The sequence below is a fragment of the Lolium perenne genome, chromosome 6, assembly GCF_019359855.2.
Source record: "Lolium perenne isolate Kyuss_39 chromosome 6, Kyuss_2.0, whole genome shotgun sequence".
NCBI lineage: Eukaryota > Viridiplantae > Streptophyta > Magnoliopsida > Poales > Poaceae > Lolium > Lolium perenne.
Window position 1 is genome coordinate 239969627 of NC_067249.2, and position 20796 is coordinate 239990422.

At 43.1% G+C, this 20796-nt stretch overlaps 1 protein-coding gene across 1 annotated transcript; it reads right to left on the reverse strand.

The window, feature by feature from the left end:
• Window positions 1-13147: 13147 nt before the first annotated feature.
• Window positions 13148-18317, reverse strand: LOC139832667 (uncharacterized). The gene is made up of 5 exons (XM_071822477.1): window positions 17168-18317; window positions 15361-15922; window positions 14623-15319; window positions 14094-14390; window positions 13148-13300 (listed from the first exon to the last, which is right to left on the reverse strand). The coding sequence occupies exons 1-5, from the start codon at window positions 18315-18317 to the stop codon at window positions 13148-13150; spliced, it is 2859 nt and encodes a 952-aa protein (XP_071678578.1).
• Between the last annotated feature and the right edge of the window lie 2479 nt (window positions 18318-20796).

Genomic DNA, 20796 nt, shown 5'->3' on the forward strand with positions numbered 1-20796 from the left:
CAGGGACACAAGAGACTTCTTGCTTTGTGGTTGCAGGGTTGCTTGAGAGGGATATCTTTGACCTCTTCCTCCCTGAGATCGATAAACCTTGGGTGATCCACTTAAGGGAAACTTGCTGCTGTTCTACAAACCTCTGCTCTTGGAGGCCCAACACTGTCTACAAGAATAGAAGCTCCCGTAGACATCAAGTACTTGTCATGAGATGAGGTTGAACAAGGTATATAGATACCGATGATCAAACCTCAGACAAGTAAAATATCGCGTGACAAAGGCAATCGGTATCGTATGTGAATGGTTCAATCGATCACTAAGTCATCAATGAATATGTGGGAGCCATTATGGATCTCCAGATCCCGCTATTGGTTATTGGTCAGAGAGAAGTCTCAACCATGTCTGCATAGTTCGCGAACCGTAGGGTGACACACTTAAGGTTTGATGTCGTTTAAGTAGATATGGAATATGGAATGGAGTACAAAGTTTTGTTCGGAGTCTTGGATGGGATCCAGGACATCACGAGGAGTTCCGGAATGGTCCGGAGAATAAGATTCATATATAGGAAGTCACTTTCCAAGTTTGGAAATGATCCGGTGAATTTATGGAAGGTGGTTTCTAGAATTATCCGAAATAAATCACTATGGAAGGAGGAGTCCCGGAGGGACTCCACAAACCCTAACCAGCCAACCAAGTGGGAGGGTGGAGTCCATGGTGGACTCCACCTCCTTGGCCGGCCAAGTAAAGGGGGAAGGGGAGAGTCCCTGTCCCTCTAGGTTTCGTCCATAAGGCAGTTTTTCTGTTGGGGTCTTATTCGAAGACTTTGGGCAAACCCTTGGGGTTCCACCTATATAATGAGGAGGAGAGGGAGCTGGCTGCCCATGGCTTGGCCGCACCACCTAGGGCATCCAAGGGCCGGCGCCCAAGTGCCCCTCCCCTCTCCCCAAACCATAGCCTCTCCTCCTCCACATAATACTCCCGCAGCGCATAGGCGAAGCCCTGCCGGAGTTCTCCACCACAACCGCCACCACGCCGTCGTGCTGCCGGGATTCCGAGGAGGATCTACTACTTCCGCTGCCCGCTGGAACGGGGAGGAGGACGTCGTCTTCATCAACACCGAACGTGTGACCGAGTACGGAGGTGCTGCCCGTTTGTGGCACCGTCAAGATCTTCTACGCGCTTTTGCAAGCGGCAAGTGATCATCTTCTGCAACAACGAGATATAATCTCGTAGGCTTTGGAAATCTTCAAGGGTTAGTCTCGTGATCCCCTCGTTGCTACCATCTTCTAGATTGCATCTTGGCTTGGTTTTCGTTCTTGCGGTAGGAATTTTTTTGTTTTCTATGCTACGAATCCCATCAGATGGAAAGTTGGAGATGGGACCAAAATTAGGTTTTGGGAAGATACTTGGTTTGGTACCTCCCCCTTAGATGTTTAGTTCTTTGAACTCTTTGTAGTCTGTAATGAACAAAACAAAACCATTGCCCAGATCTGGGATGGTTCTATTCTCATGCTCTCCTTTAGGAGAAACTTCCCTCCTGCCCTTATGCAAAAATGGCAATAATTAGAAGAAATTGTTTGTAGTATCACCTATACAAATGATTGTGACTCTTTGATATGGCAATATGAATCATCTAGTGAATATTCAACTAGCTCTCTGTATGCAATTATTAATTTTGGATGTGTTACCCCCATTCATATACCTGCTGTTTGGGATCTTGTTATACCTCCTAGAGTTTATATTTTCCTATGGCTTCTATCTCACAACAACTCATGACTAGACTAGAGATAACCTGCTAAAAAGGAAAATGAATAAGCATGTATGTTGTATCTTCTGCTCGGAGGATGAAATCATTGATAATCTTTTTTTTCAAGTGCATTGTGGCTAAGCAAGTTTGGCACTTTATTTCTAGTTTCTTCAACATTCAGATTGGACAGGACTATCTGTCCATTGCTAGATTTTGGGTTGCAAATAAAAAACACCCAGTTCTAAACTCTGTTTGTGCAATCACTCTTTGGTCCATTTGGAAATAACGTAATGAGATGATTTTTAATGGACAACCTTGGCTTAATTTGCATGAGATTCTTCGTATGATCCCGCTTTCGATCAGAAGATGGAAGATTATTTTCAAGGACCCAATGCTTCCTCTCGTCGACCACTTCTGCGAGCATGCATTGAAGAAACTATCGACGAACTTCAAGATCGTGGGTGGCTGAATGAAGCCCGTCCTCGCCAGGATTCCTGCCCATCTCCTCCAAATGTCAAGAAGAAGGCGTTGCCTAACACATGGAATACTCCTACATCGACTCTGGAGGCGCCATCCTGCATCTCTCTTGCGATCGCTGAAGCCTGAAGCTGTTCCCCTGCCTGAATACAGTTTGGTGTCGCTAGGCTGAGGGTTTTGGAGAACCCTGGAAAACTATGAGAAAAACGCTATCTTGTTTCTTTTCAGTTGTTACAGCTTTGATTTGTCTCTCTATTGTTCCTGTTTAAAGTACCTAAGACCTCTTAGGCTTTTGTTTTCGTTTGATGTTGAACCTCGGGCCAGATGTTTGGTTACGTTGATGTTATCAAAGGAACCAGGGAGGGTCCTCCCTGTTGATCTAAACAAGGATTGACACTTGCCAAAGTTCAGTTAACACTTCGAGTGTTGGTTCAAAGAATGTTTCGCGCTAAGCTCGTCTCCAGGCACCGTCCATCAACAATCGTACGACCAACAGGAGACTCGCCGTCAACATTACTCTTCCTCTTGCTTTTGTTTGGCATGGTAGCGTCACCAACGGACCCATGGGGAATCACTACCACGAGACTCGCCGTCAACATCACCAAACGGCCACCGAATTTTAAACTCGTCAACCGTTTTGGACTATGCATTGCTCCGTTTGGCAACATCTTGATATATCCAAATTTCGACAAATCTTAGACCACTTTCGTGGGCGGATGGAGTATTTGTTTTGGAGGTATTAAGTCACCGTACAATTTTGGTAGCTTGCTTGAACTGAAAATTACTAGACCTTGAACACAAACACCGAAATGAAGCTAAGTTAAGAATTCGCCCCTAACATTACACACGAAGGGTAGGGTGGCAAATCATATTACTTGAGCAATGTCGTTTAGACGTTCTGGACAAACAAAAAAACACATCAACGCAGAAAGCTCAACTGAATTATAGGATCCAGTATTGCAGAAATGACAGGATCAACGTTAATTTAGCCCTTTTCCAGAGGCAGAAACCATCATGCTGTTGTAGGTACTTATGAGCGCAAGCAACAAAGGAATTCCCTCCCTCACTGCTGGTGGTCAAGTGCAACAAGTGGAGGATGTCGCAATAGCTTTTCTCCACGACTTTTCAGGATGTTGAAGAATGGCCGCTGTGTTGCAGCTGTAAGTGACCATATTGTGTTACACGACGCCGTGTCTAAACCCAGTTGTTCTGATATCTATAAAGAAAAGGATCCGTGTGAACTGAACAAGTCTTTGCTTTATTGTCCAAAATAAAAGTCTTTGCTTTACTAAATATATATCCATAACTAGAATTCTTAACTCACCGTGTAACCATAAAATTGAAGTGCACCGAAGACAAGTAATTGACTGTGTACTACACTTTGAGTACTAAATAATGATGAATGGATTCATGTCCCTGCCTACACTTTCATCAGCCGTATGATAAAAGTAGTATTCGTGACTTCCATATCATATGGAAATAAAAGGGATGATCATTTGAATAAATAAGAGCTCAGAGATTCATATATAGGAAGTCACTTTCCAAGTTTGGAAATGATCCGGTGAATTTATGGAAGGTGGTTTCTAGAATTATCCGGAATAAATCACTATGGAAGGTGGAGTCCCGGAGGGACTCCACAAACCCTAACCAGCCAACCAAGTGGGAGGGTGGAGTCCATGGTGGACTCCACCTCCTTGGCCGGCCAAGTAAAGGGGGAAGGGGAGAGTCCCTGTCCCTCTAGGTTTCGCCAATAAGGCAGTTTTTCTGTTGGGGTCTTATTCGAAGACTTTGGGCAAATCCTTGGGGTTCCACCTATATAATGAGGAGGAGAGGGAGGGGGCTGCCCATGGCTTGGACGCACCACCTAGGGCATCCAAGGGCCGGCGCCCAAGTGCCCCTCCCCTCTCCCCAAACCCTAGCCTCTCCTCCTCCACATAATACTCCCGCAGCGCATAGGCGAAGCCCTGCCGGAGTTCTCCACCACAACCGCCACCACGCCGTCGTGCTGCCGGGATTCCGAGGAGGACCTACTACTTCTGCTGCCCGCTGGAACGGGGAGGAGGACGTCATCTTCATCAACACCGAACGTGTGACCGAGTACGGAGGTGCTGCCCGTTTGTGGCACCGTCAAGATCTTCTACGCGCTTTTGCAAGTGGCAAGTGATCATCTTCTGCAACAATGAGATCTAATCTCGTAGGCTTTGGAAATATTCAAGGGTTAGTCTCGTGATCCCCTCGTTGCTACCATCTTCTAGATTGCATCTTGGCTTGGTTTTCGTTCTTGCGGTATGAAATTTTTTGTTTTCTATGCTACGAATCCCATCAGTGGTATCAGAGTCGTGTCTATGCATAGATTGGTTGCACGAGTAGAACACAATGGTTTTGTGGGCGTTGATGCTTTGTTGTATTTAGTTTGAGTACTTTGCATCTTGCGGCATGGTGGGATGAAGCGGCTCGGGCTAACTTTACATGACCGCGTTCATGAGATTTGCTCCACGCTCGACATGCAACTTGTATTGCATAAGTGGCTTTGCGGGTGTCTGTCTCTCCCACCATAGTGAAGATTCAATTTACTCTTTCTATTGACAACACTAGTATCACCGTTGTGGTTCATGTTCGTAGGTAGATTGGATCTTACTTGAAAACCCTAAACCACGTAAAATATGCAAACCAAATTAGAGACGCCTAACTTGTTTTTGCAGGGTTTGGTGATGTGATATGGCCATGATGTGATGATGAATATGTATGAGATGATCATTATTGTATTGTGGCAACCGGCAGGAGCCTTATGGTTGTCTTTAAATTTCATGTTGAGTAGTATTTTAAAGTAGTTGTAATAGTTGCTACATGAGGTGAACAACCATGAAGACGGCGCCATGGACCTTGACGCTACGCCGACGATGATGGAGATCATGCTCGTTGATGATGGAGATCATGTCCGTGCTTTGGAGATGAAGATTGAAGGCGCAAAGACTAAAGGGCCATATCATATCACATATGAATTGCATGTGATGTTAATCCTTTATGCATCTTATTTTGCTTAGATCGCGACGGTAGCATTATAAGATGATCCCTCAAATTAATATCAAGATAATAAAGTGTTCTCTCCTCGTACGCACCGTTGCTACAGTTCGTCGTTTCGAAGCATCTCGTGATGATCGGATGTGATAGATTCTACGTTCACATACAACGGGTGTAAGCCATGTTTTCACATGCGGAATACTTGAGTTTGCTTGACGAGCCTAGCATGTACAGACATGGCCTCGGAACACAAGAAACCGAAAGGTTGAACACGAGTCATATGGATGATATGATCAACATGTTGATGTTCACCATTGAAGCTACATCATCTCACGTGATGATCGGTTTTGGTGTAGTGAATGTGGATCATGTACCACTTAACAACAATGAGGGATGTTGTATTAAGTGGGGGTTCATTAGTAATTAGATTAAAACTTGAACTAATTATCATGAACATAGTCAGCATAGTATTTTGAATTAATTTTGTAGTATTGGCATCCGTTTTCTATCATGCGCTAGTCTTGTAATTGAGATAGAAATAATGTTAAGTCTGACAAGTAACTTTACGGACTGGTACCGTATTGTTAAAGAATCAAGAAATTATTAAGTCCTATTGCAAACTTTTAGTAAACCTCACATTGTTGATTCAAAGAGCTATGGTTTCAATTAGTACCTAAAGTCATCTTGTCTCCGTGCAACTTGAAATTCAAATTTGTTGAAAAGTAAGGAGCTGAAAATTTTGTTTTCAGAAATAAGCGAGGTATGACATATATGTGATATCTAAGACCTTGTTACAAGGTGATAGAATATAATTTGTTGAGACTACATAAACTCATAAGTTTTATGGGAATGTATGAAGGTTGAAGACGCCAGACATCCCAATCCTCCAACTATTGGAGCACTAACGATATTCGCATATCCATGAAGTGATCGTCCTTAGTATGCACCGTTGCTAAGGCTCGTCGTTTCGAAGCATCGCGTGATGATCGGGTGTTATAGATTCTACGTGTGCATACAACGGGTGCAAGCCAGATTTGCACATGCGAATACTGAGGTTAAACTTTACGAGCCTAGCATGTACAGACATGGTCTCGGAAAGTCGTCATGATATAATGGATAAAATTATGAGTGAAATTGTTCATCATATTACAAAGTTACTAATAGTGAAATCTAGAACACTTGTCATATGATGATCAAACTTCAAAGTAAAAACCTCAAAGTTATTGGTATTTGACCAATGGAGCTAGAAGTTATTGAAGGTGAAGTGTTTTCTGAGAATGAGGAAAGTTAAAAGAGAAACTACAAAAGATATTTTGGCAGAAAGAAAGAAAAGACTAGAAAGTTTAGCTCAAGTGTATATAAATGATATACATGTTATGGATGTATTCCTTGTTTGGTCACATAATAAAATTCTTGGATATTTGTACCAGATTGGTTGGTATGAGATGTCATACAATACAACGCGATACAAGAATATGATGGCCTAAGTGACTGATAAGGAGTATGGTAATAATGCACGTCTGGAACATAATAAAGTGTTATTATGTTTATCGTTGGCATTCTACCTAGCCCTTAGAATTTATAATAAAAAACTTAATAATTGTTATTTTGCTCTGGTCAAATGAAAACAATGAGTTGTTCAAATTATGATATTACTCCATGTACGATGGATAAGTTATTATAAATCTTAATGGTGAAACACACATACATAACACTGACGCTAAAATGCCACAAAGGCAAATGATTTGAATTCCACTTATTTGTGGAACAGCCATTTAGGTCATGTTAGAGAGGAACGCATGAAGGAACTCCATGCAAATGGATTTTTTTTGGAGTCATTTGATTTTTGAATCATTTGGCGCTTGCAAACCTTTTCTAAAAGAGAATGACTGAAATACCTTTCATAGGCCAAGAGTTGAACGGGCAACTAACTTAGTGAAAACATGCATGATGATGTATGTGGTTCACTGGGCATAGTTGTGTGCGGGAGATTCTTCCACTTCATGAAAACTTCCAACAATGAATTGAGTATATATATGTGGATATATTCGATAAGGAAGAAGTTTGAAACATTTAAATAGATTCAAATAAATTTCAGCATGAAGTGAAAATCATCGTAATAGAAAAGTCAGATATCTATGATTGGATCATGGTGGAAATATTTGAATTACGAGTTTTAGCGAACATCTAAGAGAGTTATGAAGTTTTTCTACAACTCACGTTTCTTGGAGTATCATAGAGATGATGAAGTATCCGAAAGACGTATCCAAACCTTGTTGGATTAATGATGAGATAAAATGAAGCCATTATATTTTTGTGGATTATGCTTTAGAGACTATCGCTTTTACACTAAATAGAGCATCATCATGATCCGTTGAAATGACACCATACAAGTTATGGCATGGGTATAAACCCTAATAGTCCTTTCTTTAAATTCTGGTCTAAGAGTTTACAACCAAAAACGGATGAATGTCTTTGTTGGTTATCCCAAAGTATTGATTGGGAATTCTTTCCACTATGGATACAAAGACAAAAGTGTTTGTCGATGTTTCTTACTTATTTCCAAGAAATTGTTTCTTAGCGAAGTATTTGAGTGGGAGGACAATAGAACTTCATAAGGTTTATGAACCTAAGCATAATGATCAGAGTAGCGCAGCATCGGAATTGGTTCCGGAAGCGGTCACGACAATCATGGCTCCCATGTCTACAAAATGTTATAGCCATGGAGATCGAAGTACCTATTGAACCTTATAGGTATGGTTTACTTTGTGATCAAATAAATGATTTGTGGACAAAGGATTGATTTTGAACAATGATAAACTAACTACATACAAAGAAGTTATGATGGGCCCTGACTCCGTTAAAATGGCTATACGCCATAAAATCCAAGATAGATGAATACTTTTTGAAAGTAAATGGATCTATAAAATTGATGGACTTGGATGGAATATCCTTGAAGAAGCTTGATTTGTCGAAAAGTTGTTTACGAAAAATTTCAAAGAGTTGACTACGATAAGATTAGATCTTCCGTAGCAATGCTTATAGTCTATATGGATTATTCTAGTAATCGCTACATATTTCTTTTATGAGATATGTTAGTAGGATGGCAAAATACATTACTTAACAGAAGTGTGTATTAAAGGTGTATACAAGATACAAACCAAGATATTTGCTAGTCCGTGGAATACTAGATAGGTATACGAACTTCAATTGGATGAAGTGAGTATCACGGAGTTGGAATCTTCACCGGATGAAATAGTCAAAGAGTTTTTGATTTCATCAGAGACGATGAAGATGCCTGTATTTGCAAGAAATTAAGTGGGAGCGCTAAGACATATTTGTAATACTTTATGTAGGTGACATATCGTTGATTTTAAATAATGTAATTATATAATTGATTAAAAGGTTTCATTGAAAATTAACTTCAATGAAAGAAAATGGACTAAAACATATTTAGTGTCAAGATCTATGAAGATAGATTGAAACACATAATAAGTTTAAGTCAAAGCACATGAGTGATTATAGATCACGAATAATATGTACAAAATCAGATGTCCTGTGCTCTAAAGAGTTAGGAGAATATACCAGAATGATTCATGTGATGATCATTGGACGATAGTAAGAATATCCTTGAGTACTTTAGAAGAACTAAGGATATATATATATAGTTTTGTATGGGGTAATGACAAACAAATCGCTGTAAAGTGTTGCACTGATATTAGTTTGATCACATATAAAAATAAATTTCAATCTCAAATTAGGCTAAGTGTTGTTTAAAAGGTAGCACAATAAGCTAGAAGTTGTCTATGCTAGATTTAGATGAGTTCTAAATGTTGTGACGGATTCTACAAACGAAGGCAGAGTATGTCATTGTTTTGACAATGACTGAGGATGTTAAGTCAAGAAGTTATTTGAGAACTTGGTGTAGTTCCGATAGTGTCAGAACTTTGAAGCTATATTGTGTGTGACAATATTAGTGACATATTTCATACCGTGGAATTAAGGTTCCACCAGAAGACCAAACATATTTAATGCCGACTCATTTGGAAAATGAGTGATGCGTTAAGACGCAGATGAATTACAAAATACATACGTTTCTGAGCATGTCAGATCCGTTGACTAAAACCTCTCCCGTGAGCAAAACATGATAAAGCACCGGAAGGCCAAGGTGTTATATCTTTACAAATGTAAACTAGATTATTGACTCTAGTGCAAGTGGGAGACTGTTGGAGATATGCCCAAGAGGCAATAATAAAGTGGTTATTATATATCTCTGTGTTTATGATAAATGTTTATATACCATGCTATAATTGTATTAACCGAAACATTGATACATGTGTGTTATGTAAACAGCAAGGAGTCCCTAGTAAGCCTCTTGTATAACTAGCTTGTTGATTAATAGGTGATCATAGTTTCGTGATCATGAACATTGGATGTTATTAATAAACAAGGTTATGTCATTATGTGAATGATGTAATGGACACACTCAATTAAGCGTAGCATAAGATCACATCATTAAGTTCATTTGCTATAAGCTTTCGATACATAGTTACCTAGTCCTTTCGACCATGAGATCATATAGATCACTTATGCCGGAAGGATACTTTGATTACATCAAACACCACTGCGTAAATGGGTGGTTATAAAGGTGGGATTAGGTATTCAGAAAGTATGAGTTGAGGCATATGGATCAACAGTGGGATTTGTCCATCCCGATGACGGATAGATATACTCTGGGCCCTCTCGGTGGAATGTCGTCTAATTAGCTTGCAAGCATATGAATGGTTCATAAGAGACCACATACCACGATACGAGTAAAGAGTACTTGTCATGAGACGAGGTTGAACAAGGTATAGAGATACCGATGATCAAACCTCGGACAAGTAAAATATCACGTGACAAAGGGAATCGGTATCGTATGTGAATGGTTCAATCGATCACTAAGTCATCGTTGAATATGTGGGAGCCATTATGGATCTCCAGATCCCGCTATTGGTTATTGGTCAGAGAGAAGTCTCAACCATGTCTGCATAGTTCGCGAACCGTAGGGTGACACACTTAAGGTTTGATGTCGTTTAAGTAGATATGGAATATGGAATGGAGTTCGAAGTTTTGTTCGGAGTCTTGGATGGGATCCAGGACATCACGAGGAGTTCCGGAATGGTCCGGAGAATAAGATTCACATATAGGAAATCACTTTCCAAGTTTGGAAATGATCCGGTGAATTTATGGAAGGTGGTTTCTAGAATTATCCGGAATAAATCACTATGGAAGGAGGAGTCCCGGAGGGACTCCACAAACCCTAACCAGCCAACCAAGTGGGAGGGTGGAGTCCATGGTGGACTCCACCTCCTTGGCCGGCCAAGTAAAGGGGGAAGGGGAGAGTCCCTGTCCCTCCAGGTTTCGTCCATAAGGCAGTTTTTCTGTTGGGGTTTTATTCGAAGACTTTGGGCAAACCCTTGGAGTTCCACCTATATAATGAGGAGGAGAGGGAGGGGGCTGCCCATGGCTTGGCCGCACCACCTAGGGCATCCAAGGGCCAGCGCCCAAGTGCCCCTCCCCTCTCCCCAAACCCTAGCCTCTCCTCCTCCACATAATACTCTCGCAGCGCATAGGCGAAGCCCTGCCCGAATTCTCCACCACAACCGCCACCACGCCGTCGTGCTGGCGGGATTCCGAGGAGGATCTACTACTTCCGCTGCCCGCTGGAACGGGGAGGAGGACGTCGTCTTCATCAACACCGAACGTGTGACCGAGTATGGAGGTGCTGCCCGTTTGTGGCACCGTCAAGATCTTCTACGCGCTTTTGCAAGCGGCAAGTGATCATCTTCTGCAACAACGAGATCTAATCTCGTAGACTTTGGAAATCTTCAAGGGTTAGTCTCGTGATCCCCTCGTTGCGACCATCTTCTAGATTGCATCTTGGCTTGGTTTTCGTTCTTGCGGTAGGAATTTTTTGTTTTCTATGCTACGAATCCCATCAGATGGAAAGTTGGAGATGGGACCAAAATTAGGTTTTGGGAAGATACTTGGTTTGGTACCTCCCCCTTAGATGTTTAGTTCTTTGAACTCTTTGTAGTCTGTAATGAACAAAACAAAACCATTGCCCAGATCTGGGATGGTTCTATTCTCATGCTCTCCTTTAGGAGAAACTTCCCTCCTGTCCTTATGCAAAATGGCAATAATTAGAAGAAATTGTTTGTAGTATCACCTATACAAATGATTGTGACTCTTTGATATGGCAATATGAATCATCTAGTGAATATTCAACTAGCTCTCTGTATGCAATTATTAATTTTGGATGTGTTACCCCCATTCATATACCTGCTGTTTGGGATCTTGTTATACCTCCTAGAGTTTATATTTTCCTATGGCTTCTATCTCACAACAACTCATGACTAGACTAGAGATAACCTGCTAAAAAGGAAAATGAATAAGCATGTATGTTGCATCTTCTGCTCGGAGGATGAAATCATTGATAATCTTTTTTTTTTCAAGTGCATTGTGGCTAAGCAAGTTTGGCACTTTATTTCTAGTTTCTTCAACATTCAGATTGGACAGGACTATCTGTCCATTGCTAGATTTTGGGTTGCAAATAAAAAACACCCAGTTCTAAACTCTGTTTGTGCCATCACTCTTTGGTCCATTTGGAAATTACGTAATGAGATGATTTTTAATGGACAACCTTGGCTTAATTTGCACGAGATTCTTCGTATGATCCCGCTTTCGATCAGAAGATGGAAGATTATTTTCAAGGACCCAATGCTTCCTCTCGTCGACCACTTCTGCGAGCATGCATTGAAGAAACTATCGACGAACTTCAAGATCGTGGGTGGCTGAATGAAGCCCGTCCTCGCCAGGATTCCTGCCCATCTCCTCCAAATGTCAAGAAGAAGGCGTTGCCTAACACATGGAATACTCCTACATCGACTCTGGAGGCGCCATCCTGCATCTCCCTTGCGATCGCTGAAGCCTGAAGTTGTTCCCCTGCCTGAAGACAGTTTGGTGTCGCTAGGCTGAGGGTTTTGGAGAACCCTGGAAAACTATGAGAAAAACGCTATCTTGTTTCTTTTCAGTTGTTACAGCTTTGATTTGTCTCTCTATTGTTCCTGTTTAAAGTACCTAAGACCTCTTAGGCTTTTGTTTTCGTTTGATGTTGAACCTCGGGCCAGATGTTTGGTTACGTTGATGTTATCAAAGGAACCGGGGAGGGTCCTCCCTGTTGATCTAAACAAGGATTGACACTTGCCAAAGTTCAGTTAACACTTCGAGTGTTCGTTCAGAGAATGTTTCGCGCTAAGCTCGTCTCCAGGCACCGTCCATCAACAATCGTACGGCCAACAGGAGACTCGCCATCAAAATTACTCTTCCGCTTGCTTTTGTTTGGCACGGTAGCGTCACCAACGGACCCATGGGGAATCACTACCACGAGACTCGCCGTCAACATCACCAAACGGCCACCGAATTTTAAGCTCGTCAACCGTTTTGGACTATGCATTGCTCCGTTTGGCAACATCTTGATATATCCAAATTTCGACAAATCTTAGACCACTTTCGTGGGCGGATGGAGTATTTGTTTTGGAGGTATTAAGTAACCGTACAATTTTGGTAGCTTGCTTGAACTGAAAATTACTAGACCTTGAACACAAACACCGAAATGAAGCTAAGTTAAGAATTCACCCCTAACATTACACACGAAGGGTAGGGTGGCAAATCATATTACTTGAGCAATGTCGTTTAGACGTTCTGGGCAAACAACAAAACACATCAACACAGAAAGCTCAACTGAATTATAGGATCCAGTATTGCAGAAATGACAGGATCAAAGTTAATTTAGCCCTTTTCCAGAGGCAGAAACCATCATGCTGTTGTAGGTACTTATGAGCGCAAGCAACAAAGGAATTCCCTCCCTCACTGCTGGTGGTCAAGTGCAACAAGTGGAGGATGTCGCAATAGCTTTTCTCCACGACTTTTCAGGATGTTGAAGAATGGCCGCTGTGTTGTAGCTGTAAGTGACCATATCGTGTTACACGACGCCGTGTCTAAACCCAGCTGTTCTGATATCTATAAAGAAAAGGATCGTGTGAACTGAACAAGTCTTTGCTTCATTGTCCAAAAGAAAAGTCTTTGTTTTACTAAATATATATCCAGAACTAGAATTCTTAACTCACCGTGTAACCATAAAATTGAAGTGCACCGAAGACAAGTAATTGACTGTGTACTACACTTCGAGTACTAAATAATGATGAATGGATTCATGTCCCTGCCTACACTTTCATCAGCCGTATGATAAAAGTAGTATTCGTGACTTCCATATCATATGGAAATAAAAGGGATGATCATTTGAATAAATAAGAGCTCAGAGAGTAGAGCCTCAACTTCACATAAGAAAAACGCATGTAGAAATTATCAAAACTGTTATGGGCAGCGTAACCCTAGACAAGGGCCGCGATCTTCTTTATATAGCAACAGGACATACAACGTATAATACAAGGACTCTGTCTACCAACAGAGATATACACGGTATACACAGGAGATAATTACATCGTTTAACACTCCCCCTCAATCATAACTTATCTAAGTTAAGATTGCGACGAAACGATACTAACTGTCGTACTGAAAGTGACTTAGTGAAACCATCAGCCACTTGATCTCCTGAAGGAACAAACCGTATGTCCAAGAGCCTCCGAGCTACTCTCTCACGTACAAAGTGATAGTCCACTTCAATGTGTTTTGTCCGTGCATGAAACACTGGATTAGCAGAGAGATATGTAGCTCCAATATTATCACACCACAAACATGCCACTCGATTCTGTGACACTCCTAACTCGGTGAGTAAACTTTGCACCCAAATCACCTCAGCTGTAGCATTTGCTAATGCCTTATACTCAGCTTCTGTACTGGATCTAGACACAGTGGCTTGCTTCCGTGCACTCCATGAGATCAGATTTGACCCAAAAAACACAGCAAATCCTCCAGTAGACCTTCTATCATCAGGGCAACCAGCCCAATCAGCATCAGAAAAAGCACTAACAACAGTAGAGGAAGATCTACTCAAACGCAAGCCAAGAGCTACAGTGCCTTGGAGATATCTCAATATCCGCTTAACAGCTGTCCAATGAACTGTAGTTGGTGCATGCAAGAACTGACAAACCTTGTTCACAGAAAAAGCAATATCCGGTCTTGTCAGAGTAATGTACTGAAGCGCACCAACAATACTTCGATAGCGAGTAGAATCCTCACTACTCAACACTTCTCCATCCATCACAGACGACTTTGTCGGACAACGATAGAGGAGTATCAACCGACTTGCACATCTTCATATTCACACGCCCAAGCAGATCATTAGCATATTTTTCCTGAGATAGAATAATACCATCATGTACCTTCTTCACCTCAATACCAAGAAAATAGTGCAAACTACCCAAATCCTTCAATGCAAAATCAAGTCCAAGATCATGCAGAAGAGCAGCAACAGCCTTCTCTGATGAGCTAGCAACAACAATATCATCAACATAGATGAGCATAAAGATAGACACTCCCCCTTTGTTGTAGAAAAACAGAGAAGTATCAGCCTTAGAAGCAGAAAAACCAAGAGACTGAAGTTTAGAACTGAGGCGATAGTACCAAGCTCGAGGTGCCTGTTTCAAACCATACAAAGCTTTATCAAGCTTGCACACAAGCCCTGGGCGCCCCTCATAGCCAGGAGGCTGCCGCATATAGACCTCCTCTTCCAGAACACCATGTAAGAACGCGTTCTTCACATCTAGCTGACGCAGGTGCCACCCACGAGAAACTGCAATAGAAAGGACCAATCGGATAGTAGCTGCCTTGACAACAGGACTAAAAGTATCCTCATAATCAATGCCATAGCGTTGCTTGAACCCTTTTGCAACCAAACGAGCTTTATACCGATCAACTGAGCCATCAGCACGACGCTTCACTTTGTAAACCCATTTGCAATCAATCACATTCTTGCCAACACCAGCAGGAACTAGATGCCAGGTATTATTGTGCTGCAATGCCTGGTACTCCTCATCCATAGCAGCCTTCCACTTAGGATCGGCAAGTGCTTCACCAATACTGGTAGGTTCACCAGAACTACTAAAATTTGCAAATCGAACACGATCATACCGAACACGACCATCGCAATTTGCTTGGGTTGAGATATACCACTTTGACTCCGTGTATGAGGACAACCAGGCACACCAGAGGCTACAGGCACACTTTCCGCAGTAGATCCAGGAGCAGACACATGAGACGAGCTGGCCGCACCAGATCCTGTGTGCTGCTGTGCATCAGAAGAAACAGCCACAGAAGATCCCGTGGCAGAAGACTCTGCGGAGGCAGACTGCCCGGCAGACTGCGACGGGCCACCACGCGGGCCCGGAGATGCCCCGGCGGGCGAACCCGCGTCCTCCACGCGCGCGGAGACAGCGTCGCCTGCCGACGACGCACGGACCGAGGACGGCGTGCGATCCGAAGGAGATACACGTCCAGATCCCGAGGGAGGCAATGATTGGTCAGTTTGAAAGAGAGAATCGTCTCCGGGATTCGCACCAGAACCCGGAAAATCACCAGAAACACCATCTGGAGCAGAATTTTGACCTGATTCCTGCGCAAATGACTCAGCAGAAGCACTGTTAGCAGGATTAGCATCAACATCATCAAACTGTAAAGCACCCCCTTCATGATCATGCATGTGAATAGGTTGTAGATTGGAAGGCAAAAGAAGAATTTCTGCTTTCAATTGGGCACCGGCATTAGAATGAAGTGAAGCAAAAGGAAAGATAGATTCATCAAACACAATGTCACGTGAAATATACACACGACCAGTTGAAATATCGAGACATTTGTAGCCCTTGTGTTGATTGCTATATCCGAGAAAGGCACACTGTTTGGAACGGAATTCTAGTTTGCGCTTATTATATGGTCTAAGATTTGGCCAACACGCACACCCAAAGATGCGCAGAAAGCTATAGTCCCCTTTATGTCCAAAGAGACGCTCAATGGGTGTTTGAGAATTGATTACTTTGCTAGGAAGACGATTAATAAGGTACACCGCCGTAAGAAATGCCTCATCCCAAAACTTAAGAGGCATGGATGCATAAGCAAGGAGAGACAGGCCAACCTCAACAATATGCCTATGCTTGCGCTCAGCTGGGCCATTCTGTTGGTGTGCATGAGGACAAGACACAAGATGAGATATGCCCACCTTCTGGAAAAAGGAGTTAAGTTTTTGATACTCACCACCCCAATCAGTTTGCATGGCAATAATTTTCTTGTCAAAGAGTCGCTCAACAAGATGCTGAAAGTCATGAAATTTCTGAAACACATCAGACTTATTTTTAAGAAGATATATCCAGGTAAACTTGCTATAATCATCAATGAAACTAACATAGTATTTATATCTTCCAACAGAGCCTGGAGCAGGGCCCCAAACATCAGAAAATACAAGTTCAAGAGGAAAAGTAGACACACTTGATGATGTAGGATAAGGTAACTGATGGCTCTTAGCCTTCTGACAAGCATCACAAACTGACTCTTTTTCTGACTCACTAAACTGAATATTATTATCACGAAGAACTTGTCGAACTACAACTGAAGATGGATGACCTAGACGTCTATGCCAAAGCGAGGATGATGACTTGGCTACACCATGGGCTTGCCGACCGGAAGATGGAGATGATGGCGCCGGCATGGGATATAGGCCTCCCACACATTTACCTTGGAGGAGGATTTCCCTCGTGTCCTGATCCTTGACAAAGAAAGAATTAGGCCAATACTCAACAAAAGCATGATTATCAGTGGCTAGGCGACTAGTAGATAAGAGACTTTTGGTGGCTTTGGGAACATGCAGAATATTTTTGAGATGCAAATCATGATTAGGGGTATGCATTACAGAATGACCAATGTGATGTATATCCATACCTGCTCCACTGGCTGTGTGAATCTGCTCGTTCCCATTATAGCGATCACGAACATGAAGCTTTTCTAGCTCGCCCGTGACATGATCCGTAGCGCCAGAGTCACTATACCAGTTTGTATCGACCCCATAGGATCCATAGGCCGCACCCGCTGACTTGTCAGGTCCATGGTAGCTTTTCTGAAATCGCTTCCAACAGTTTAGGGCCGTATGGCCAGTCTTGCCACAAACCTGGCAAATTTCATCACTTCTCCCAGATGCATATGAGCGGCCACCATTGCCACGGCCACCTCTGTATCCTCCACCATCATTACCTCGGCCACCTCTGTAGCCTCCACGGTAGTTGTTGCTTCGCTGGTCATAATTGTTCCGCTGATCACGATACTGGAACTGACCACCTTGATCACGATACTGATCAGGAAACGGTCCTCGACCACGGCCACCATTGCGACCACCACGGTGTGCGGCATTCACCGATGCTCCGCCACCACTGTTTCTAGCCTCCATCCGAGACTCATATGACATGAACTGAGAATAAACATCACTCAGACTCACATTCTTTTCCGCCTTCATCAAGGCAGTGATCGCCGCAACAAAGCCATCATAATCATCATCAAGCCCGGCTAGGATGTAAGAGATCACATCCACAGTGTCCATGGGCTTGCCCGCCGCAGCCATCTCATCTGAGAGACTCTTGATCTCATCCAGGTAAGCCTGACCTGACTTGTCATCCTTGCGACATTGATTCAGCTTGGTGCGAAGGTGCACCACGCGCGACTGAGATTGGGCAGAGAACATCTCCACCACGGCTTTCCAAACTGCTGCGGACGTCGAGAGACCCACCATCTGCGTGAGAACCTCCTTTGCCATGTTTCTGACCAAGAACCCTAGTACGGTCTGGTCCTGCGCGATCCACCGCGCATGCTCGGGGTTGGGAACAGTCACCTCAGCCCCATCCTTGTCCGTGGTCTTCACGGTCTTCGCCGGTTCCTCCACAGATCCATCGAGGAAGCCAAACAGTTGAGCTCCACGAATTTCTGGAAGAACTTGAGTCTGCCAAAGCAGGAAATTGTCTCGGGTAAGCTTTTCCGAGATCGTGATGTTGAGGGCTGCTGCACCACTCGCCGAAGTTGAGGACGACGCTGAGAACGACATGATGCGATCGGCGGCGGTGGCGGCAGACTTGCGATCGGCGGCGGCGGCGAACTTTCGACTAGATGTGTTTAGGAAGAGTTAGCTCTGATACCATATCAAAACTGTTATGGGCAGCGTAACCCTAGACAAGGGCCGCGATCTTCTTTATATAGCAACAGGACATACAACGTATAATACAAGGACTCTGTCTACCAACAGAGATATACACGGTATACACAGGAGATAATTACATCGTTTAACAGAAATACTATGGAATCTCGAGCAGTATTGCTCGTTTTATCAAGTATTTGGGTGGCTCGTTTACTTAGGCTTAGGAGGCATCGGGACAGATCTCGATGGTCGGTATGTTCCTCAACGTGTTTCCGGCAAGGATACAGCGGCAGTGGCCATCGCGGGCACGCACTGAATCATCTCCTTGGTCGTTTGACGCCATGCACCGGCATGCAGCAATGGCCCCACGGCGATAGGCGTAGGCTGGGCCGTGCGGGGAGGAGAAGCGGCACCCGCAAAGTGTAGCAGTTGTCGCGCAGGGGCCACAGCGAGCAGCGGCAGCGTGCGGGGATGTGTGGCAGCGGCAACGCCAAGGTCCTGCTGGAGCTGTGGTAGCTGGATGTTTCGCACAAAGGGGATGATTTGAGTGGAGCGTGGATCATCCGGCTCTGGTCAGTGCAGCCATCATGTACGGCAAAAAAATGTATATATTGGCTGCAGGTATAGGTGTTTAAGTGATGTGTACTCCGTTTTCTTTAGTTCTCTTTCGCTGGTTGATTTTTGTATCAATTCTTGGCGATGACTGAGGTGTAATAACTTTGTACTATCATACGTTTAATAAAAGGCCGTGTGCATCATCATGATGCAGAAGCCGGGGTTTTATTCCCCATTTCGAAAAAAAGAAGGTATAGGTGTTTAAGTGGGGATAATGACATATATAAAATGTAGAGAGGATGCAGTTTCTCAAATAGCCAGAAATTATGGTGGTATTTATCCAATTAACCCTTGATTGATAATATTAGTGATGGTTGATGTTTGAAGAAGTCAACTCAGCCTTTGTTAAATTAGCTGTGAAAGCCTGTAGGTGAACCTTTATTGGTGATTCTGTGGTTTTACATGCTCCTCATAGCTGCCGTTGAGTTCATATTGGTCAAGAACCAGGTAACATTTTTATTCATGGATTTCCATATAGTCTTCAGTTAGCTAGAGGGAGATGAATAACTAGGAGCCTACTTTCTTATTATTACTCAGCAGGTAACACCGAGGGATCCTGATTTTCCATTGCTTATACTGTTTTCAGCATTGCGCTAATTGTAATCCCTGCCTGATCCATTGAACTTCTGAACGGTCCGGGTGACGAGCCAACATTGCACTACATGATTAGTACTAGGAAGGAAAATATCAGTGGGTTCCATGCTCTGATGCTCATCATCAAATGCATCAGTATATATCCTCGTAGTAACAACCTTCAGATTTAGCAACCGGCTCCATGGAAAATTAATTCTTATGTTTCAGTTTGGCTAGAGGGATAACCCTAATGTGTGTGTACTAGGTACGGCTCCGTATAAACCAAAGAGCTGCATGAAAATGTGATAAGGTGATGGGTTAATTTAGCTCTATAGTAATGGATACTATTTTATCAATATCAATATAACACGTCATATGTTTCTTTAAAAGTGAAAAAATCCCACAAGACCCACCACTTTCCTGTAATGAAAAAAACATCATTATTGTGTTATAGATGACTAAAATCGTGAGATAGGGCAGTCATTTTATCATCTCAATGACTGGTTTGACGGTGCATTCGGTCATGCGGACAATACAAATTAAATTATACGAAAAATATAGTTCTCACGCATCACCCCTGCCCCCCCCCCCCCCCCCTAACTTCCTCTATTTTGGGCGCTGCCTCTAGGGTCGCGAAGGCCCACCGCGAACGAGATCCCATTAGAACGACAAATTCAAGCGGCTATGGTTTGTGCACGCCACAAGATGGTTTGGGGAAGACCTGAGTGGCTGCGCAAAGCTCTATAACCAGGTGGTAGTCTCATGTGTTCTTGTGGCGTGAGTTTTTTTTTTTTGAGAGCAACCACATATTTCATTAATCGAAAATCAAGTTACATGAAGCAACACATGTGGAAACTAAAAGACAAAACTAGATAAAATAATTATCCTGAATTTGCAGATAAAATCCTAAAAGATCGAGAAATACAAAACGAAACCCTAGGGTTTCCTGCAACCACCGTAGCCAGCGGCCGCCGTTCAATTCCAACGCACCGAGACGAACGCAAGAAGAGACTCCGAGCCTCCACCATTGCAAGATCCAAAAAAGCACCATCGCCAACGAGGCTTTGTGAGTCGATGAACAGGCCTGCTGCAAGCAGCAAGGCACATGTCGCTGTGGCACGTCGACCGGGGGATGTCCCCGTGCTGTCTTGGACCAAGATACGCCGCCTCCCATCGACGAAGTCGGGGAAGAACGGCATAT

Excerpts from the sequence above, each read along its gene's own strand:
- LOC139832667 (XM_071822477.1), bottom strand. The coding sequence starts at position 18,317 with ATGTCGTTCTCAGCGTCGTCCTCAACTTCGGCGAGTGGTGCAGCAGCC. Across the intron at positions 15,320-15,360 it reads GTCGTGTTCGGTATGATCGT|TATTGGTGAAGCACTTGCCG; the intron begins GTTCGATTTGCA and ends TGAACCTACCAG. Across the intron at positions 13,301-14,093 it reads TAGCAAATGCTACAGCTGAG|ATATCAGAACAGCTGGGTTT; the intron begins GTGATTTGGGTG and ends TTTTCTTTATAG.